Source organism: Rhizophagus irregularis, chromosome 1 (genome assembly GCF_026210795.1).
Source record: "Rhizophagus irregularis chromosome 1, complete sequence".
Taxonomy (NCBI): Eukaryota; Fungi; Glomeromycota; class Glomeromycetes; order Glomerales; family Glomeraceae; genus Rhizophagus; species Rhizophagus irregularis.
In genome coordinates, this window is record NC_089429.1 from 6,263,932 (window position 1) to 6,283,026 (window position 19,095).

The window sequence follows — 19,095 nt, forward strand, 5'->3', positions numbered from 1 at the left end:
TAATCCCACCTTCTAATAGGATATTTATGTTTTACTATATGATGAATTATTCAGCATATTTTATTTTTAATTTACCTACCATGTTGAACTACCGACAAAACATGGTAAATCATAAGAAGAAAAGAAAATATTATAACTTTTTTTTTAAAAAAAATGAATACATTTTTTTATTTGATTAATATTTTAATACTATCTTTAAACTTAAAAATTCTTTGGTGATAAATATTCCACTTATAAACTCATTGTATCTAAAAATACATCTCTTGATCGATTGGTTTTGGGTAATAAATTTTCGTATCAACGTTTCGATTCTAACGGGTTGCGATCCCTTTCTTTCGTCGATCAATATATAAGGTATCTTCAAATATAAAATTGCGCTTTGCGCCTATATAATTTTAATTTTTAGAATCTCGCATTTTTTTAACGTACCCATATTCACTAATCACAAAATTCTTCTTTTACAGTATTAGATTGAACTTTTGAAGATATATTAGAAAATCTTTACAAACATCATTTGAAATAAGTAATTCAATGAGAATAAGTGCCATGATTTATTTATTTAATACATGGTTGAACCAAAAGAGTGATATTTTAGAATTATTAGAATATCAATTTTTTCTAAATCATTTTATTTTTATAATTTTTTTATTATTATCGTATTATTATTCAGAATTCTGTATACAGTCAGAACTCGATATACCGATATTCGATATACCGATACATTATTAAAAACTTGATATACCGATAAAATTTTACATTCCCACTATATGTGAGGACATATAAATATCGGTATAATTTGATATAACGATATTTTTTAAATTTTTTCTTATGAGTCCCGACATATCGTTATATAAAGGTTTGACTGTACGTTATAATTACTTGATGATTATGATTACAGGACAATTACTGGACAATTACTGAATGATTATGATTATAGGACGATTCCAGGACAATTACCGGACAAAATTGTCTTTTTTATTAGATGACCTGCAGGGGGTAGCACAATTTTGAAAAGCGCAATAATAAAATTATATATAAAAGTTTTTAAAAAATCAGGAGCCAACGATCGATAGGTGTTCATCACCATGAAAATGAATTCGTTGACGGATACCTTTTGATTTTTTTCTATCAATATAATCCCTCGGTTCACGTTCAATTACAGGTGTATTTTCGAAGAAAAAATTATATCGATTCTGAATAATGTTTTTATTTTTTGTTCTTATTTCTCGTCAACTATTTTGCGCATGCTACTGCAGTTCTTTTTATTCAATGTTGTATTCTGGCTTTTCACCATTCGGAGAATGCAAAATCATTCACATATTGTTCATATACAGTAGGTTGGAATAAGGTAATTCTTGGAATATTTTGGCTCGCGAAAATATGTTTGTTTCATTGTAAAGTAACGCGACCGTAATGAAAAAAAATACGAAAATATTTATATTTAGGATTTAAATTTGATGTGAAAAGTTGCAAGTAGGCTTTTTTACTGTGTTTTAACCTTAACCGAAACTTGTAACACTATTGTGACATTTTTGCAAATGACGTTGTGTGCCAGGTTCGTGGCACAGCAAATTTTAAAAAAAACATCATTAAGGATTTTTTCTTTGACATGAAGTTTTTAAACTTATATAGTAGATGTAATTTCACCTGCTCTGCAAGTTTAATTAGGATTCGGAAGAAGGTTACGAATGCCGATTTTGACTTTACATATAAATGATTGATTCTACCGTCTTTGTCGATCGTTTCCAAAAATGGATTTCGTGAAAGAAAAATTTTAAGTATCATTATTGACTTATTTAACAAAATTCGCCTAAGTAAACTTAAAAATTACATCTTTCTAGTAATTTTTGAAGTTAAAAAAATTCTCTCTGATTATCGTTGCGCCACAATTTGCTGGCTGCGCACGAACCTGTCAGGCTGTCACACAAAAAGGTGCTAAATTACTTATAATATGACTGACGCAGAAAATTTACATCATATATGTGACGTCATTTAGGGCTAATTATGTTTTTAATATCGGGGAATATTTTAAATTGCCGGAAATTAATTTCCGGTTAAATAAACAAGTACTATAAAAATTCCGGAAATTAACTGGATTTTTTATATTACCATTATTAATATTCCGGCGGGATATAAAAGATAAACATTTACCGGGTTTATTATATCAGTCACGTGATATAATACTAATAATCGATCTTTTTTTACTAAACTTTTTTTTTAATGAAACTTCCTCTCCCTTTTCTTTCGTTCCCCCCTTTCCCTCTTTTTTTCGTTCTTTCCTTCCTCTCTTTCGTTTCCCTCGCCTTTTCTTTCGTTTTCTCCTCTCTTCAACCTTCCCTTTCACCTAAATTAAACGCTTCAAAGTGAAAAAAATAAGTCTAATTTTTTTCAAGTTACGTTCTCGTTTCAGCGAATCTCTTGTGGAAATGTAAAATTTTTGGGTTTTCTAAGTAATTTTTTTTTCGTTTTTAGTACTAATCTTCCTTTTTTTATAGGGTTTGTCTTCGTTCCGGCCTTCAGACGCTCGGGAATTTTGGTTACTTTTTAGATGGCCAAAAAACGCGTTGAAATTCGGTAAGAGGAGGGATTTTTTTTTTTCTATTTTTAAAAAAAAATTTTTGGGAAGAGGCGTATTTTTCATTGACAAAACGCTTATTAACGTTTCGGGGGTTTTTTTTAGATGGTTTTCTGGATCTCTTATCGGGATTCCGGTTAGACATTAATTTTTTTTTATTAATTTTTTATTTTTAACGAACTTTACTAAAAGTTTAGTTCCTTTTTCTTTTTTTAGGCGGATCTTTCAGGCCGGACGTTAGTAAACTTCTTTTTTTTAAATATTTTTATTTTAACGAAACTGTTACTAACGTTTCATTTTTTTCTTTTTGTAGACAGTCAATCCTTTGGAATATTTGGACGTGTGCGGATAGTTTTTGACTTCTGTAAATAATTCTTTCAACTAAACTTCTAACGTTTCATAAGCTACCGCCTACCGGTCTTCGGACGCGTGGAAAACTCGGTAAGGGGTTTACTTTTGTTAATTCTTTTAATGAAACGATCGCTAACGTTTCGTTTATTTTCTTTTTAGACTTCGGAGCATTTGACGCGTAAGGTACGGGGAAATGGTGAGTTTCGCAACTAAAAAGTTAGTCTTTATATTTATTTTTATATTTATTTTTTTTTTAAAAAAAAAATAGAAACGTTTATTAACTTCTTATTTTTTACTTTTTCTGTAGATTTGAGTTCGAGATACTGTACCTTAAGTTCGGAACGCCGATTTGGTATGTTTCTCGAAACTTCAATTTTTTAGTAATTTAATTAGAAACGTTTATTAACGTTTATATATATTATTTTTGTAGGGTTTCGGTCTTTGGTTGATGCGTGTTCCGATTCGTACGATTATACTTTCCTTTAAATTAAGACTTTCTTCTAAGAGTTAAATTATAATATTGTAGCCGCCTGTATAATATCTTTTTATACATGATTTTGATATTTTTGATTTAAAATAACTCAATTAATTAATTTTTTAAGGAAGGTGAAAAGGGTAAGTTTCGTGATGTTCGTTACGAAACTTTCATTTTTTTTATAATCTTATTTAATTAAAAACGTTAACGTTTCTATATAATTTTTTTTGTAGGTTAGCGAATTCAATGATAAGCGCAGTCCTATTTACAACATATATTACAGTTTTTTCACAATTTAATGGAACTTCTTCTTTTTTTGAATCGGATTATAATCATAGTTTACATTCACCACCACCATTTTCAATTGTATTTACCTCTGGAGCTATTGTAGGAGCTGCGCAATCTCTAGTTGCCGCACCATTAGACTCTTTAAAAGTTAGATTTGAAGTAAATGATTTATTAGAGGGAAAGCACAAAAGCATGTTCGTTTTTGCTAAAACTACTTGGAAAGAATTGGGAGTTGCAAGTATTTATCGTGGAATTGGCTTAACGTTGGTAAAGGTTTGTGTTAATCAAATTAATTTTATTATTTATGTTTTTATGCTTTTTTTGATAATCTTAATTTTTAATTTATTGATTATATAGGATTCTTTATCTTGTGGATTGTTTTTTGGAATTTTTGAATTTGTCAAACAACAATGTTATAATGCATAACGCAACGGGTGTTGCGAAACTTTCTTTTCATTAGAAAGAAGCAGATTCTAACGCTACTTACTTCATTTTTTTTTTGATGTTTCAGAATTTTGTTCTAGAATATTGGATATGGTATGTTTCATAATTGCAAAACTTTTTTAAATTTGAAACGTTTTCTAACGTTTCTCTATTTTTTTTGTAGTTTTTGGATTTTAGGTTTGGAAAACTGCAATGAGCATCTAGTGTTTTTTTTGGATAATTAGATTAATATAGATCTTTAACAATTAACATAGATTTTAATATAGATACTAGTATAGATTAAATAATGTATCTTTTAATTAATAAATAAACCGATTATAAACAATTACTACAATTAATAAATTTAACGCTATTTAACAAACTATAAGATATCTAATGTACTGATGATTGTTACTAAATTAACCTAATTTAACACATCATCGATAATTTTTATCATGTGATCTTTTCATCCCGACAGTCTATCTATTATTGTGAATTTTAAGTGAGAAAGTAAAATATAGAAATAGAATGCTTTTAATAGGATAATTAGGGTCTTCTATTATAACGTATTTTAACTATTTTAAGGGCAGTGAGCCCATTGAGTAACCCATACCCCTGAAAAGAAAAATGAGAATAATAGCATCTAAACACATGCTTTTGACCGACAATAATTTATAAAAATTTTAACTTCTTTTAGAACCTAACTTCCTTAAACGTTAATTTAATTTTTTCCACTTTTGTTAAACCTTTCGGTTAAATTTATTCCATCACTCTTTTTGGAATTGCGTAACAGGTGATGCACAGAAATCGCAGAAGATAATACTTAAAACTGTTGTATTAATGATTATGTAAATTTTTTAAATTCTTTCTTTAACCGATTTTTCTTCGAAAGTTCAAATCTATATGAATACGTTTGTGAAGGAAATTACTTGAACCAATATCTGATAAGATTCGTAACACGACCAATAGCTAAAATACAATACACTGTATCCCGATTTCATATTTTTTGAAAACATTATAACAAAAATTATACAATATTTATTAAATCAGACACTTTATAAAATATGTACCTAAACTTTTTTTTTGATAGTAGTTTTTTATTCTTTATAAAAATTTGAGTTAAAATGTTTCAATGTTACAGTTAAAAATTCTTCATATTTCATTATACCCTATCATAACAAATTCTCAATTTCAATCAAAGTTTTTTGTTTATAAATTTAAACAAAGAATTCAATAAAAGAAAAATGGATTTATAAAAAATGGACAAATTGATAAAATTGAAGTGTGGATAATTAAGCATTGATGCTTCGCCGAATGTATTATTTTTTTCCATGGAGTCAGGCGTTAAATTTGTTGCAGAAGGTACCCTAATAGAGATAATGGCGCATTTATTTTACTTTTTTTTTCTTCAAATACAATTATGAAATATTGTAACATTTATTATTATTATTATTATTATTTGAATGTTCTTTGATCATTTTTTGACGTAACAAGTGAACAAATCGTTCCGTTTCAAATTTTATTTTTCCGATATTTTAATAAAATCTTGAAGTTTAGCTCAAATTGAATCGGCGTGTGGCTGTCGAAAATTTCTTATAAAAAGGCTCTGAAATTCCTAGCGAATTACAATTAAAATACGCGCAACCAATCTAAATTTTTATTAATATTTCTAATAATATGGCCCAAAATAGCCTTGATTGGGCCATTAGCATAAATGTTAACGACGATGAACGAGTTATTGATAAACTATTAAAAGTTCTTATGTTAATATTGATAAACTATTAAAAATTTTTATGTTAATAATTTTTATGATTCATTATTATCATAGAGTTATTACATAAAGAAATTTAATTTATGGTTCTTTTTATTAAATCTCCTTTAAACTATCGCGCACGCGCTTGATGCACCAAAGTTCTCAAAACATGGTCAACAACCGATTATGGTATTGACCTAACAAGTGCTTTATAATAACTAGTATATTAATAAAATAATAACTTGTATAACTTGTAAATGATAAATCACACACATTATTTTAGATATGAAATTTTTTTAACACGTTTAAACTCCCTACTAATTGATATTCGGCTAATTACATAAATTATATGCAATGTGAAGAACTAGGTAAAACCGATGGAATAGATGTATTATATATATACCTGACCCTCTTAATATTAATCCTGATTCTATATCAAATGTTGAAAAAAAATTCTTAAATATATAGAAGATATACTTTTAAAATTTCCTAAAAATTAATATTTTTTTTCTAAAAAAAAGAATTTGGTAGTGCTCCTAACGGGTCAAGTCGGGTCGGGTTTTGTAGATATGTTGTGCCTCAGATCGATTCTTGCCTCAGATTGAAGCTCACGCACCTCAGATTGAGATTGTCATCTGACGCACCTCAATTGCTAATAAAAATGTGCTATAATTAAACATCAAAATTTCCAATTTTAATGTATTTTTAAGTACTAAGTAAACTTATTTATCATTACAATCCTATAATTTCAGATTAATTGGAATCATACTTATTAAATCTTTTCATTTGAAAAATGACTTAAAATTTAATGATTTTTCAGATAAAACACAAATATAAACTTCAATATAAATCGGATTTACATAAACATTTCAGGAAACATGTAACTCATTATGGTGCACAAGTTTGCTTATGTTACAAAAAGTGGTTTAATTAATGAGAAAAAAAGTTTACTTATAACAGACTTTATTGAATGATTCAAATGAGGTGCGTCAGGTGACAATCTCAATGTGAGGTGCGTGAGCTTCAATCTGAGGCAAGAATCGATCTGAGGCACAACAGATATACCCGACCCGACCAAAGTGAAAAGGTCTTGACTCTAAACCCGACCCGAGTATAGTTCGACCGGATATCCCGGGTCTAAACCCGAATTTTCAAAGGAAAAAAAATGAGCAACCACCATTTTTTCGGCATTATAATGAATCTTTAATGAAATTATAATAGATATAATAGATTTGTAATATTATGAAGCTTTGTTATCATTCATTTATTATAATTAATTAGTATTTGTTCAATAACTCGGGTCAACCGGGGGTCACCGGGTCATAAAAATTATTGAACCCGACCCGAGCTTTTAAGGGTCGACCCGTTCCGTTAGGAGCACTAGAATTTGGGATACAATTATACCTGCAGTTATAAATGACTCGCCATAAAGGAAAAAATCTTCCTTATCTCCTTACTAGCTTTATGATAATAGGTCGAATAAAATAATTCTTCGGGAATGAAATTTTTATATAATACATAGTAATGTACAGTATATTGGCGGGACAAAACGATTATATATTATATCGTACAATACAAAATTTAATTACTACGCGAAATTTACGAAAATGTGAAACTAAATCTTTGGCGAATTGATAGTTAAGGAAAACTAGATATTAAGCCAGATGTTAAGAAACGAAGACCGTTCACGGCACTTCTTACTGTCTTCCTAGCATGTTTAGGATCCTGAACATGTGAATTGATAAAGAGTACACGTGCTAATCTGATAACTCGTGGTTTTTTTCTCCGCACTTTTGTTTTCCACCTTTAAAATAGGAGTATATTTGTATTTTTTATAATTTATATAATGTAAAGTTTAATGAATAAAAAGGGAATTTTTTATAAGTAAATATTTTTCGTGCCGTAATTTCTAAAGTAAGAAAATAAAAATATTAGTATAGGGTTACTTACCGCACCCTCCCATATTAATCTTGCTCATAGTTGCGCACTTCAACATTGGGCAAGTTCCACACGAGCGATTATCTGTTCAAAAAACAGTCACGTCGAATCACAAAACGTAATTCACACTTTTATCAACTCGACTTACCCCACGACGTCTACAAAAAATTTATTTTGGCAATTTAAGTCAAAACTACGTTATTAAAATGTTTGAAACAATTAATTTTTGAAAAGAATATTAAGGTTATTTTCGTATTTGAATCCAAAGATGAATGGAATAATTTAAATATAGATAGCAATTATCGTAATTGGGCGAAGAATTTATCTCAAATTACAAATAGTGAATTTATGATCAGTTATCCAATCTGTAATTTATCATTTAGATTAATTAAAATGAGTTGTTAGTTCATATTATATAGAGAACTTCAAATTTTTAATCATTTTTTCAATTATATGATGAGAATAATAATTTTTTATTAAGAATAAATAAATAAATAAATAAATAAATTATTCAAGATTTATTAAATTTTAAGTCATGAATGAATACACAAAAATTAAATTAAAAACTTCGCATTACTATCAAGAAATACAAGTCAGAACCCGATATAATAACGATGTGGTATAATGATTTTTTAAAAGATTTTATCTTATACATGTTATCTATCGAGTTCTGACTCATTAAGTTTGTTTAGAAATTAAATTTATAAATTATAATCCCCTGTCGCACTAAGTGTCACTCATGGCTGAGTTTATAAATGACCAGGACTCAATAGATAGCCGAGAAATTACTAATTTATAGTTAAGTTTAAAATAGTTAATATTTAATGAGTGACACGCTTACCCATTTATTTCATGGGAAGGGGTTTTCTTCCCGAAGGGAAAAAGCCCTATTTATTCCCAATTCCCCATGAAATAAATAATATAAATTTTGAGGATAAACTAAGGTTAAAGAACTGGTTATATGAAGGGGGTATAAAAGTAAAATATATATATAAAGGAATGAATAAAATGAATGAGCGAGGATTGAGGATGAGGGATAGGATTAAGGTTGGTTAGGGTTAAGATAGGATTAGCGAGGATTATGGTTTAAAAGAAAGGAAATTGTTCTGTCTGGTGTTTCATTTATTTGTAAGTGATTTATGATTATAAAAGAGTAATGAATCAGGTGATTGATTTAGTTGCTCGAATAATTTGTGTATAAAAGAGTGTATAAATTAAATTTTATTATGAACAATAGGAAATCAGGTGATTGAACCAGCAATTTGAATAATCTTTATGTGCTCAAATAATTTTGTGTATAAAAGAGTGTATAAATTAAATTTGATTATGAGCAACAGGAAATCAGGGATTAAACCAGCAATTTGAATAATCTTTATTTGTAAAAATTATGCTCAATGGTGATTTAAACCAGTATTTTATTTTATTTATAATTTGTATAAATGAAATAAACGGTGGGGATTGGTTGATGAATAATAATATTATCATGTTAAGAAATTGGATAAATAGGTTAAGATGAGAAGTAATAGGAATTAAGGAATGGATAATTAGGTTATGGTTAGGGTTAGAGTTAGGGTTAAAGTGAGAAGTAAAAGGAATTAAGGAATGGATTAGGTTAGGGTTATGGTTAAAGTTAGAGTTAAAATGAGAAGTAAGATGAGGATGAATTTTTATATGAATATGCATATTTAATTTATTGATTCTTTTTGTGTTCTTGTTTTTTTTTTTTGTTTTTTTTTGTGAAAAAAAAATATTGAAATATTTTTGCCATTTCTCTAGGAATTTTTAGAGCTTTTTTATAAGAAAAAAAAATATTTAACAATCATGCGGTTTGCAGAATTTTTAACAATAAATTAAATCATAAAAGGCATCAGATCATCAAGTATGTTACATGATGTTACATAAAATTTTATTGTTTTAAAATTATATTATTATCATTGCTGCTATTTTTGCATTTGCTTGCATAATTGTCATTATTTATATGTAAATATCTACAATAACAATACTTTTTTTATTATAAAGTCAGATAAAGTAGAATTTATTTTTAGTAAATATCGATTTTTTTTTTGAATGATCAAAAACTTCAGATTAAAATTGATCAATTTATTTTCTAAAAATGTAAATTAATAAAGAAAAAAAAATGTCTTTAATAATGAAAAAGAAAATGAGTCATAATATTTATGCATTTTATTCACAAAGAAAAAAAAAATACAAAACTTTATTTGGCAAATTTATCCTATGTGATATAATCAAAATTTATTTATTTATGTAGGAGTAATTGTCTTACTTGCGATTATTAAATCTTTAAAACAATAAAAATTAAAATTAAAGTCTGTCCATACACTGCGGCAATCACATTATATGATTATAGGTCATCGTCATTGTACAGCATGTACAGCATTTCATGATCATCATACAATTATCGAAATTTATAGTACAGCTATTACAGCTATAATAAAAATAAAAGAAAAAAAGTTCAAAATTGTGAGATAAATTTTCAAATGTTTTTTTTTTTTATATATTTTCATTTTTTCTGAAAAGAGAAAATAAAAGATAAAAAATATGGGACTGCTTTTTCTTTGATAAAATGCTCAATTTAGGTTCTTTATTTTTATTTAAAAAAAAGATTTTATCTAAAATCTAAAAATAAAACCACAAAAGATGACATATGACCAATTCTGAAACGCCAGCATACATCGGAGTTCCTAAAAGTGAAATATTTTTTTTTTAGAATTATCATTTAAACCTGTTAGAAACAAGCAAAATTGATTAACTTACTAAAGATTTTGAAAAGTATTTTTTTTTTTATTGTGTAAAAATTCATTGTAAAATTTTTTGCTACATATTTATTCGTCTATTCGCTTATTTTTATGTTTCACATATGTTTGTATCAATTATTCCATAATTAGATTAAAATAAGCAACATATTTTTATAATGAATAATTCTTTTTTAAATCACTTTTTGATTGTTCCTTTTACAGAATTCCATATCTTAAAAAAGTCTTATGAAATACGCCCTTGATGATCACATTGTTCTACAGCATTTTTTTACGTAATTCATTTAGATGCCTTATGGAACCTCCTTTCCATCTACTGTTAAAACGCGAAAAAGGAAACTCAATGTCTTCCACGTGATTTATGGCCAAGATTATGCTTATGCGTTCGGCCAAGGATCTGCAAAATTTTAAGGCATTATACCGACATTCAGTTCTGATTAATACAATAAATTAATGCATGATTTAACATTAATAGGGTAATTTTATGAAAGAACATCAATAAGATTTATAAAATTTTGTTTGTACCATTTCCAAATACATCATACAATAAGTAAACAACGAAGTTACAGTATGTGATCATGTCACCGATCAATAATTTATTATTGATCACATCAATAAAAATTATTTTAGAATCCTCAATGCTTACTTAATTATATTATTCTTAATAAAGTTATTAATCAAAGTGGTTATCACGATAAAAAAGTCATAAATTTCTTTGTCGTGAATGTAATACCATTTATTGTAAAAATAGATGAAAAACTCATATATATAAGAGCCTAAATTTATTTCAGAAAAAAAAATCAACATTTTCGAAATTTAATAAAATGGCAGGAATTGATTACTTTGTAACATCTTTAATCAATAAAATCGATAGAAGAAATCTTTTTTTCCACTTAAATGATCCAGAATCATATATTTCTCTTGTCGGCGGGTCTCGACCAAAAAAGCCACCCAATTCATTTTCAATATTCAGGAAAAACGTATGTAATGAAGCAAGACGACATGAAGTTTATAATATGCGTGTAGTCACCAAAACCGCTATCATCTTATGGAATCAAGCACAACGCAATGAAAAAGATATTTATAGAAGACTATCTAGTCTCATTCATGAAACTTATTTTACAGAAGAAGTTTAATACTGTAAATTTTTATTATTTCTTTTTTTTAAAAAAAAATAAAAAAAATAAAATTGATATATCTATCAAGCATCCGAGAGAATAATGATGGCGAATCTTTTTTTTATTCTTATCGCTATATCTCATATATATAAATGTTAACATGGATATGAGAAGAACTGAAAATTTTTTTTAAATTTTATTAATATTTTTTTTCATTTTTTATTATTTTTATTTTTATTTTTATTTTTATTTTTTTTTATATAATTTATTTTTTATATATATTGTATTATTCGTAATTCATAGCTATATATTTTTTAATATTAAAAATGTATTAAAGCGATACTTTTTTTTCTAAATGTACGGAATTGATAAAAATCAAATAAAATATAATTAAATACGAAAAATTTAAACGTGTAATAAAGTTTTAATAAAAAATTATCATGTAGATACGAATTATTGTAGAGTCATACAAACTTGTTAATGTTTGAGAACATGATTTTTTTAAAACATACAGTATATATACTGTATATATACATATAATATAATACATATATATGAACAGCTTCAAGCGACAAATAATACATTATTACGAAACCTTTATACTTCATGCTGATAGGTTAATAATCTGGGTACATACAATAAAATATTACTAATCTTCAATTGGATTAATTACTATGTATTTATTTTAAGTTTTGAAGGCTGCACTTCAATTTTATCGAGTTTGACATGTAAACTTCTATCCTGTCGTTTTTTGTCGCTAATTTTATTAGATCTTTTTTTAAAAAATTTTTGTATTAGTGAAAAAATATAAACTTGAGAATCAAATATTACATTAAAAGCATCAGACGCGAAGATACAATATCATACTATTTCAACTCTCAAATTAGTTTATTAAGCGTTCATATATAATCATGATGTTCGCTACAATAAGAAAATAAATTTCGATATAAACTTTTATATAATAATACATTTCCATCAGTACTGTCTAATTCGAATCGTAATATTTTTAATGAATTGATATGGACAATTATTTTAGATTTGGATTAAAAAAAAAAATATTTCTTCTAAAACTACGGTGACCGTTAAACGTCCGAAGCGGGCGTCAAGCTGCACGTTTTCCAAAGTGAAATCTTATTGGTGTAATATTTTGCAACGATTTATAAACATCACGAGCACAACGTCTTTCACGTTGATTATGAGTTTCATTTTCTCTAATTTTGCGTTTTCTAAGTGTTTCAGGATGAATAAATATAGGCTGGCTATCCATTTTATATTTTTAATTTATTATTTTAAGATTTTAATGATTAATGACGAAAATAAGTTACACAAGATATAAATTATATTTTTTCATATATTATATTTTTTCGTTTATTATTAATGAATCTTAAATTGCATGAAGAAATAATTTAAAAACAACTAAATTTAATAATATACATCTTATGAAGGTTAAACTATTTTAAGCTTAAATAAAGTATATATATGTCACGTTTATATAAGTCACAGACACACATTGCATGCTTTTGCGTAGAATGTCGGACAATAATAAATTGCTGACGATTATTTTATGTATGGTGATACTATATTCTATTGTTTTATCACCAAATATAACTACGGTAATTAACTAAGCTAAGTCATCTCCTCCATCTCTCTATCGAGAAAAATCGAGAATCGCCTATTCATGAACTGTATCAGATGTTATTTTTGTCACTCGAGTAATTTTGCTTATGCTCATATTCTTGCTTCTCTCCTAAATCCGAATTTATATTATATATAGGATGCGATCAAGTTGATAAGATTTTAATAACTAATAACCAGGGAAACTTACTTTAATTATGTTTTTTTTTAAATTGTGCACGTAATTTTCAAAGTTACTTCGTGCTTGCATTTTTTTTGCAATTATTTCTATAGTTCTTCAGCTTCGGCAGCTGTCATTATTTAAAACAATATGTTAAAAAAAAATGAAATAATTTTAATGTAAATATTTAAGATTCGGTATAACCCACGCTCAATTTCTTTCAATAAAAGTCAATTAGTTTCAAATTTTGGTAATAAAAATGCACTACCAACATGCATACCTTTAATACAAAGTTGAGACTAAGATTGAAGGTGACTTTAATGTTTGAATTATTTTTTTTATTGAGAGATTGGAGAGAAAGTAATGGTAAAGTTCGCCTTCATATACTAATTAATACAGATTTTTTTTTTAGGAATACGATCCGAGTAAGAAATTTTCTTAATGAGAACTATTAGACTGAAGTTTGAATATTTTTGGCTTTTTGATGGGTATTATGGTATTATACTCAATAAACGGAGTTATTACATCACCAGAAGTCACAATATTAAAAGCATTAACATCATGTAAAAGAATATCTTTAATCTTTTCAGTAGTGTTCTCTAGTAAAATAGCGGCTTGTAAAGCAGCACCATATAAAGCAACAGCCTCATCCGGATTGATAAATTTGATTAATTTTTCTTAAATAATTTTTTTATCATCTTATGAATTCTGAGAATATGTGTTGAGCCACCAACCAGAACAATTACATGAACTTTGACTTTTTTGACATTCAATTTTTGTATCATTAAGTGCTTATTGCAGAATAAGACAAATCTTCATTCAATTTTTCGAATTCGTCACGGTTTAAAGAAGGATAATAGTGCCTTTGATGTAAAGAAAATTTATTCTTTTGTATAAAGAGGGGTCGAATTGTCGGTAAATTGACATAAGGAACACGTAGTTTTTTAAAAGAACATTTTTCGGTATGATTATAGAGACATGAATCAATATGAACATGATTATACTCTGAAAGTATATGTTTTGCACGTTCACAATTGTGTTCTGAATTCTTGTACGAAATGATTTACTAGATGATTATCCAAGTCTTTTCCACCAAGATTATTAATAATAAAAAATCTTTTTCATCATTATTTATATTAACAACTTCAATATCATCATCATCATCAATGATTTCAACGAATACTCCGATAATGACGACAACAACTACAACAACAATTTCACCAGAAATTACTTATTGTCATCAGCAATCAATACCGACTATAATAAATAATTATTAGAACCTTTTTGAATATTTATGTATGCATATTTATTTAAAATATATAATTATATACATACCAACATATTCTTCTGCCATTGTTTTTCTTCTTTCAAATACAGAAACTAAAAAAAGAAAATTGGTTAATTATGTTAAAAATAAAGGTGAATAATCGTATTAATTCATAGAAGTAGCTTACAGTAATTAAATATGTATATATTTCTCTCGAAGTTTTAATTTTGAATTAAACTTAGGATTCGATTTCGTGACAAGAAAATGTTTATCAACCCTTGTGTGAAATATATATATTCATTGTTGAAAAAATAAAAAATAAAAAAAAGTACCAACTTTTTTTGGAAAAACAGGAAAAAGGATTTATTGTCAAATCAACCATTCTCCATTTGGGTATAGAATTCGGGTTTTCGGCTTTCAGTTGTCTGATAAAACCGATAATCATCAGAACAAAGATCATAATAATAATAGAAGCCAAATAAAGAATAGGAGATTTTTTCGTAATTACCCTTTTTTTGGGGTTTAAAAGAGATTCTGTAAGTTTGTTCTAGATATCTAAAAGAATTGACAAATTTACACAAAAAAAAAAGTGCCACTCTTTTTTTACTTAATTTTGACTAGTTCGAATGATGATTATTAATAATTTTAATATTCGGATTTCGGAATCTTAGTCAATATGAACAAATTTGGAAAAAAAAAACTTGTTTATCCAATATTTTTTAAAAAAGAATTTTAGAAGTTGTATTTGAAATTTCACGTTATTTTGTCTCACGGATCTGCATACAATGAGCTGAGAGTTTGACAAAGATTTGATAACGTAAGACACAAATCACCAGAAGTGAAAAATCACTTAAGGTAGAAATCACCCGGAGTGATATCTCTAATTTAGCTGCATACTTATTCTGCAGAAAAAAAATAAACAGGTTTGATTCAAGAATTTTTTCGGGAATCAACTCCGTGATGAGGTTATCGCAAAAATCTTTGATTTTTTCCTGATTGTTAAATTTTATTTTCAATCAAATAAACTAAAAACAGATTTAAGGTTTCATAAGGGTATTTTGGTCAAATGCCTCATTATGCAGGTTTTTTGATTTTCTTATAGATGTGATGATCCTTAAATAAATTAGTATAATTGAAAAGCGACACAGCAACTTAATTTGGTTAATTAACCTTTTTCTTAAAAGCCTCAAATTTGAAAAGAATGTGAATCAGTGATCAATTTTTTCCAACAAAAACGCTTTATATATTAATTCATGAAGAAAATTTTTTGAATAAACTTAAATTTAAAGGTATAATTTTTTTATAATTATTAAAAAAAAAATTTATCATTCAAATATGAAAACTCATACTAAATTACTAATAACACGATAAGTTTAACGGTGTCCGCTCGGTCATGTGATACTAATTTATATTGATTGGTTACTTTGTCAACAAATGATTAATACTGGTGATACCCGGGTCTTATAACGTGGGTACTAACTTTGGGGGAAGCAGAGATCACATTTAGCTAATGATTCATTATTCAAAAGTGGTCAATCGATTTGCGATAGTAGCAGCTCACAGAGATCAATTGTATCGTCAAATCATCCAACATGGTTACTAAGAATAGATACCACATCCTAATCCAGTGATAACAATCAATGTTGAACTTTTCTGTATATTCTTTCCCTTCTAAAACACAGGAAATTCTTTAAAGTGAAAAGGCTGTCTAGCAAACTTTGAAGATTGATTTAATAAATTAATAAAGTCAAATTTTTAGTAAATATTATATAATATAGTATACTACTTTATTTCTTTTGTATTTTCATTTATTTCTCCCTTGAATTTGTATATTTTGTAAATAATGAATCAAATTACTTCATCTGTCCTAAATTACTGATTCAAATTATTATTTAACGAATTTTATTATGGATTAATATCCCGAAAAATTCATGAGAGGCAGTAGTAGGAAGGTGTAATCATTTTACATTTTCGTTTCGCTCCCCAATTATTATTAAATTACCCAACGTTTCACCCGAAATTTTTCAAAACAGAGACGAGATTTATCTGCTTCAGCAATTGATCCATTATCCTCACGCACTTGTTAAACCAGAAAGATCAGAGAAAGATACCAAAATTTATTGGAAATAAAAAAGAAGAAATGGATCAATTGAAAGGAAGGTTTTAAAGGAATAGATGAAATCACAGCTAAGAATAATGAAACTCAATAATTATTTAGAACTTATCAAGGAATATTACGTGAAGAAAGAACAGGAATTACTAGAAGTACGAACAAATCGTTCAATTTTAATTTTAAAAAAATCTGTTCACAATAATTTGTGGCCATTTATAGGGGAAATTGGGATTTTCGATAACACAAAGCAAAAGAAATTTTTGAAGATTAAGATAGGAAATTTAAATTTCTTCAGAGATAATATATACGAATTCAAATAAATTTTATTCGTTAGAATTACATAAAGATGGAATCAATTTTTGATCTTAAACGTAATTCCCTTTGAATTATAATCCCTTTTATTCTTTTTCTTGTTGATTTTTTCTTAATGTATGATATAATTATTATATAGAATACTAGAAATATGTAATTATGTCTAATCATCAAACTATAAATAGATATTATACGGTATAAATTAATCAGAAGACAGTAACATCTTCACCAATGTCAATGCTGAATTACGCTACAATAAGCTAATTCGCAATTTTGTTATATTATATATTACTATTATTATGATAAATAATATTTGATGTGCTAAAAAAATGACTTTTCTCCTTAATCAAATTACTAGATGAATCGGTAAAAAGTATCATCCAATTTCGTAAAAGTTAACCAGTATAACAATGGTTCGAACTCTATGCTTGAAAAAAATTGCCAATACTAATAATAAAATATACGTGTGATCTCTTTTCCTTCTTGCAAGGGCATGGAAACTAATTTTATATATTCTGATCCCCATCCTAAAGTTTGATATTTCGTTTCGTCCCTTCACATAAAATGAACGCATTTTGGTACTTCTAACTTTTCTTCTGCCCTTATCAATTTCAGCAGGCAAATTATTGATGCATTGCCATAATTTTTCTGGTACTTTCGCCATTCCAGATTTTTTCGCGTCGATTGCTTCCATCTAACTTAACAGTGAGGAAGAGTTTCAACCTCGGGTTCTTTTGGATCAAAAATTAATTCGTCTTTGTTTTCTTTGCTGTTTTTATTGAGAAATTTAGCAAGCTCAGCGAGCGATTCATTTTTAACAAATTCGTGAATCTAAAAATTAAGTTTTAAAATTAATGTATGCATTAATTTAAGTTTAAAAGGCAAATAAGGAAAATTCAAACACCTACTTTATTAGACATGCTAAATTTTTATTGAAACTCAATATTGTTATCAAATTTGTTTGGCCTAGAAACCTCAGTCATTATCCAGTTCGATCCAATCAGTATATCAGTAGGTTAAACACACCAACAGCTAATAATTCCAATACTTTGTGATTCAACAGAAGACTTCTAAACACGTAATTATAAAGAAGTCCTCTCGCCTCAAGATCATAAATTATGCAGCTCTTTTGAGGGAACAGTATGAAGCAATTCAGTTGCTTCTTTTCCGTTTTGTGTACAGGGTTACAGTATTGTAATGAATAATTCGATAATTTTTTTTTTTAATTTTTCTTTTTCATCACGACACGACTGAAGATGGAAAGATTTGAAGTTAATATTGATTTTTTTTAAAATTATCTAAACTTTATATTTAATAATAAACTTACTTTTAAGAACTTCGTGAAATGATCGAAATAGTTTAATAGTTTGTCAGTATATCGCTATTCAGACAACTATAGCTATAATATACTGCTCTTCACCCTTCCTTATTTCTCTCGTCTACAAAGAAAATAAAATACATCAAATAATAATCCTTGATCAACTTCATAATAAGAATTTAACGTTTCCTTCCACATCACGTGGTCAACGAATAAATAGGTCGCATGTTGCTCATATCTTCCCCATCTCCTTTAGCTACAAATAGAATAGTAATTCTCGCTATACAGTATTTAAACATAACACCTATTTTCCTTCAGTTCTCAAATGCCAATTGTTTACTTCTTAGGATTTTGAATATTACATGATTTTGGAATATTTCTGCGAAATCAACAGTCATTTCAAAAGTGTTCACAACAACCTATGATATGAAGCCAAGGAAGTAAAGGATAATATTCACAATAGACTTTTTACTAATAATAACATCAACTCTTCCTGCAAGAAAATACCAATAAAATCAGATCACTTTCTGGTTAAGGTGTTGATATGAAACCATCATAAATGCAAAAAAAAGTATCAATTACCGTACGAATTCAT

At 27.2% G+C, this 19,095-nt stretch overlaps 3 protein-coding genes across 3 annotated transcripts; 2 read left to right on the plus strand and 1 right to left on the minus strand.

Annotated features, from left to right (window-relative positions):
• Positions 1 to 1,951: 1,951 nt before the first annotated feature.
• OCT59_001304 (uncharacterized protein) lies at positions 1,952 to 4,115 on the plus strand (the record flags this gene model as incomplete). The annotated part of the gene is made up of 14 exons (XM_066139466.1): positions 1,952 to 1,987; positions 2,411 to 2,428; positions 2,496 to 2,574; positions 2,681 to 2,711; positions 2,792 to 2,811; positions 2,889 to 2,917; positions 2,980 to 3,016; positions 3,086 to 3,104; positions 3,262 to 3,278; positions 3,357 to 3,390; positions 3,529 to 3,541; positions 3,635 to 3,659; positions 3,793 to 3,962; positions 4,047 to 4,115. The coding sequence occupies 14 exons, from the start codon at positions 1,952 to 1,954 to the stop codon at positions 4,113 to 4,115; spliced, it is 597 nt and encodes a 198-aa protein (XP_065988867.1).
• Positions 4,116 to 11,401: 7,286 nt separating this feature from the next.
• Positions 11,402 to 11,713, plus strand: OCT59_001305 (uncharacterized protein; the record flags this gene model as incomplete). The annotated part of the gene is made up of 1 exon (XM_025331852.2): positions 11,402 to 11,713. The coding sequence occupies one exon, from the start codon at positions 11,402 to 11,404 to the stop codon at positions 11,711 to 11,713; it is 312 nt and encodes a 103-aa protein (XP_025181306.1).
• Positions 11,714 to 18,366: 6,653 nt separating this feature from the next.
• On the minus strand, positions 18,367 to 19,095 carry OCT59_001306 (uncharacterized protein; the record flags this gene model as incomplete). Its single annotated transcript, XM_066139468.1, has 5 exons — positions 18,367 to 18,432; positions 18,510 to 18,563; positions 18,642 to 18,750; positions 18,966 to 18,993; positions 19,083 to 19,095. The coding sequence occupies 5 exons, from the start codon at positions 19,093 to 19,095 to the stop codon at positions 18,367 to 18,369; spliced, it is 270 nt and encodes an 89-aa protein (XP_065988868.1).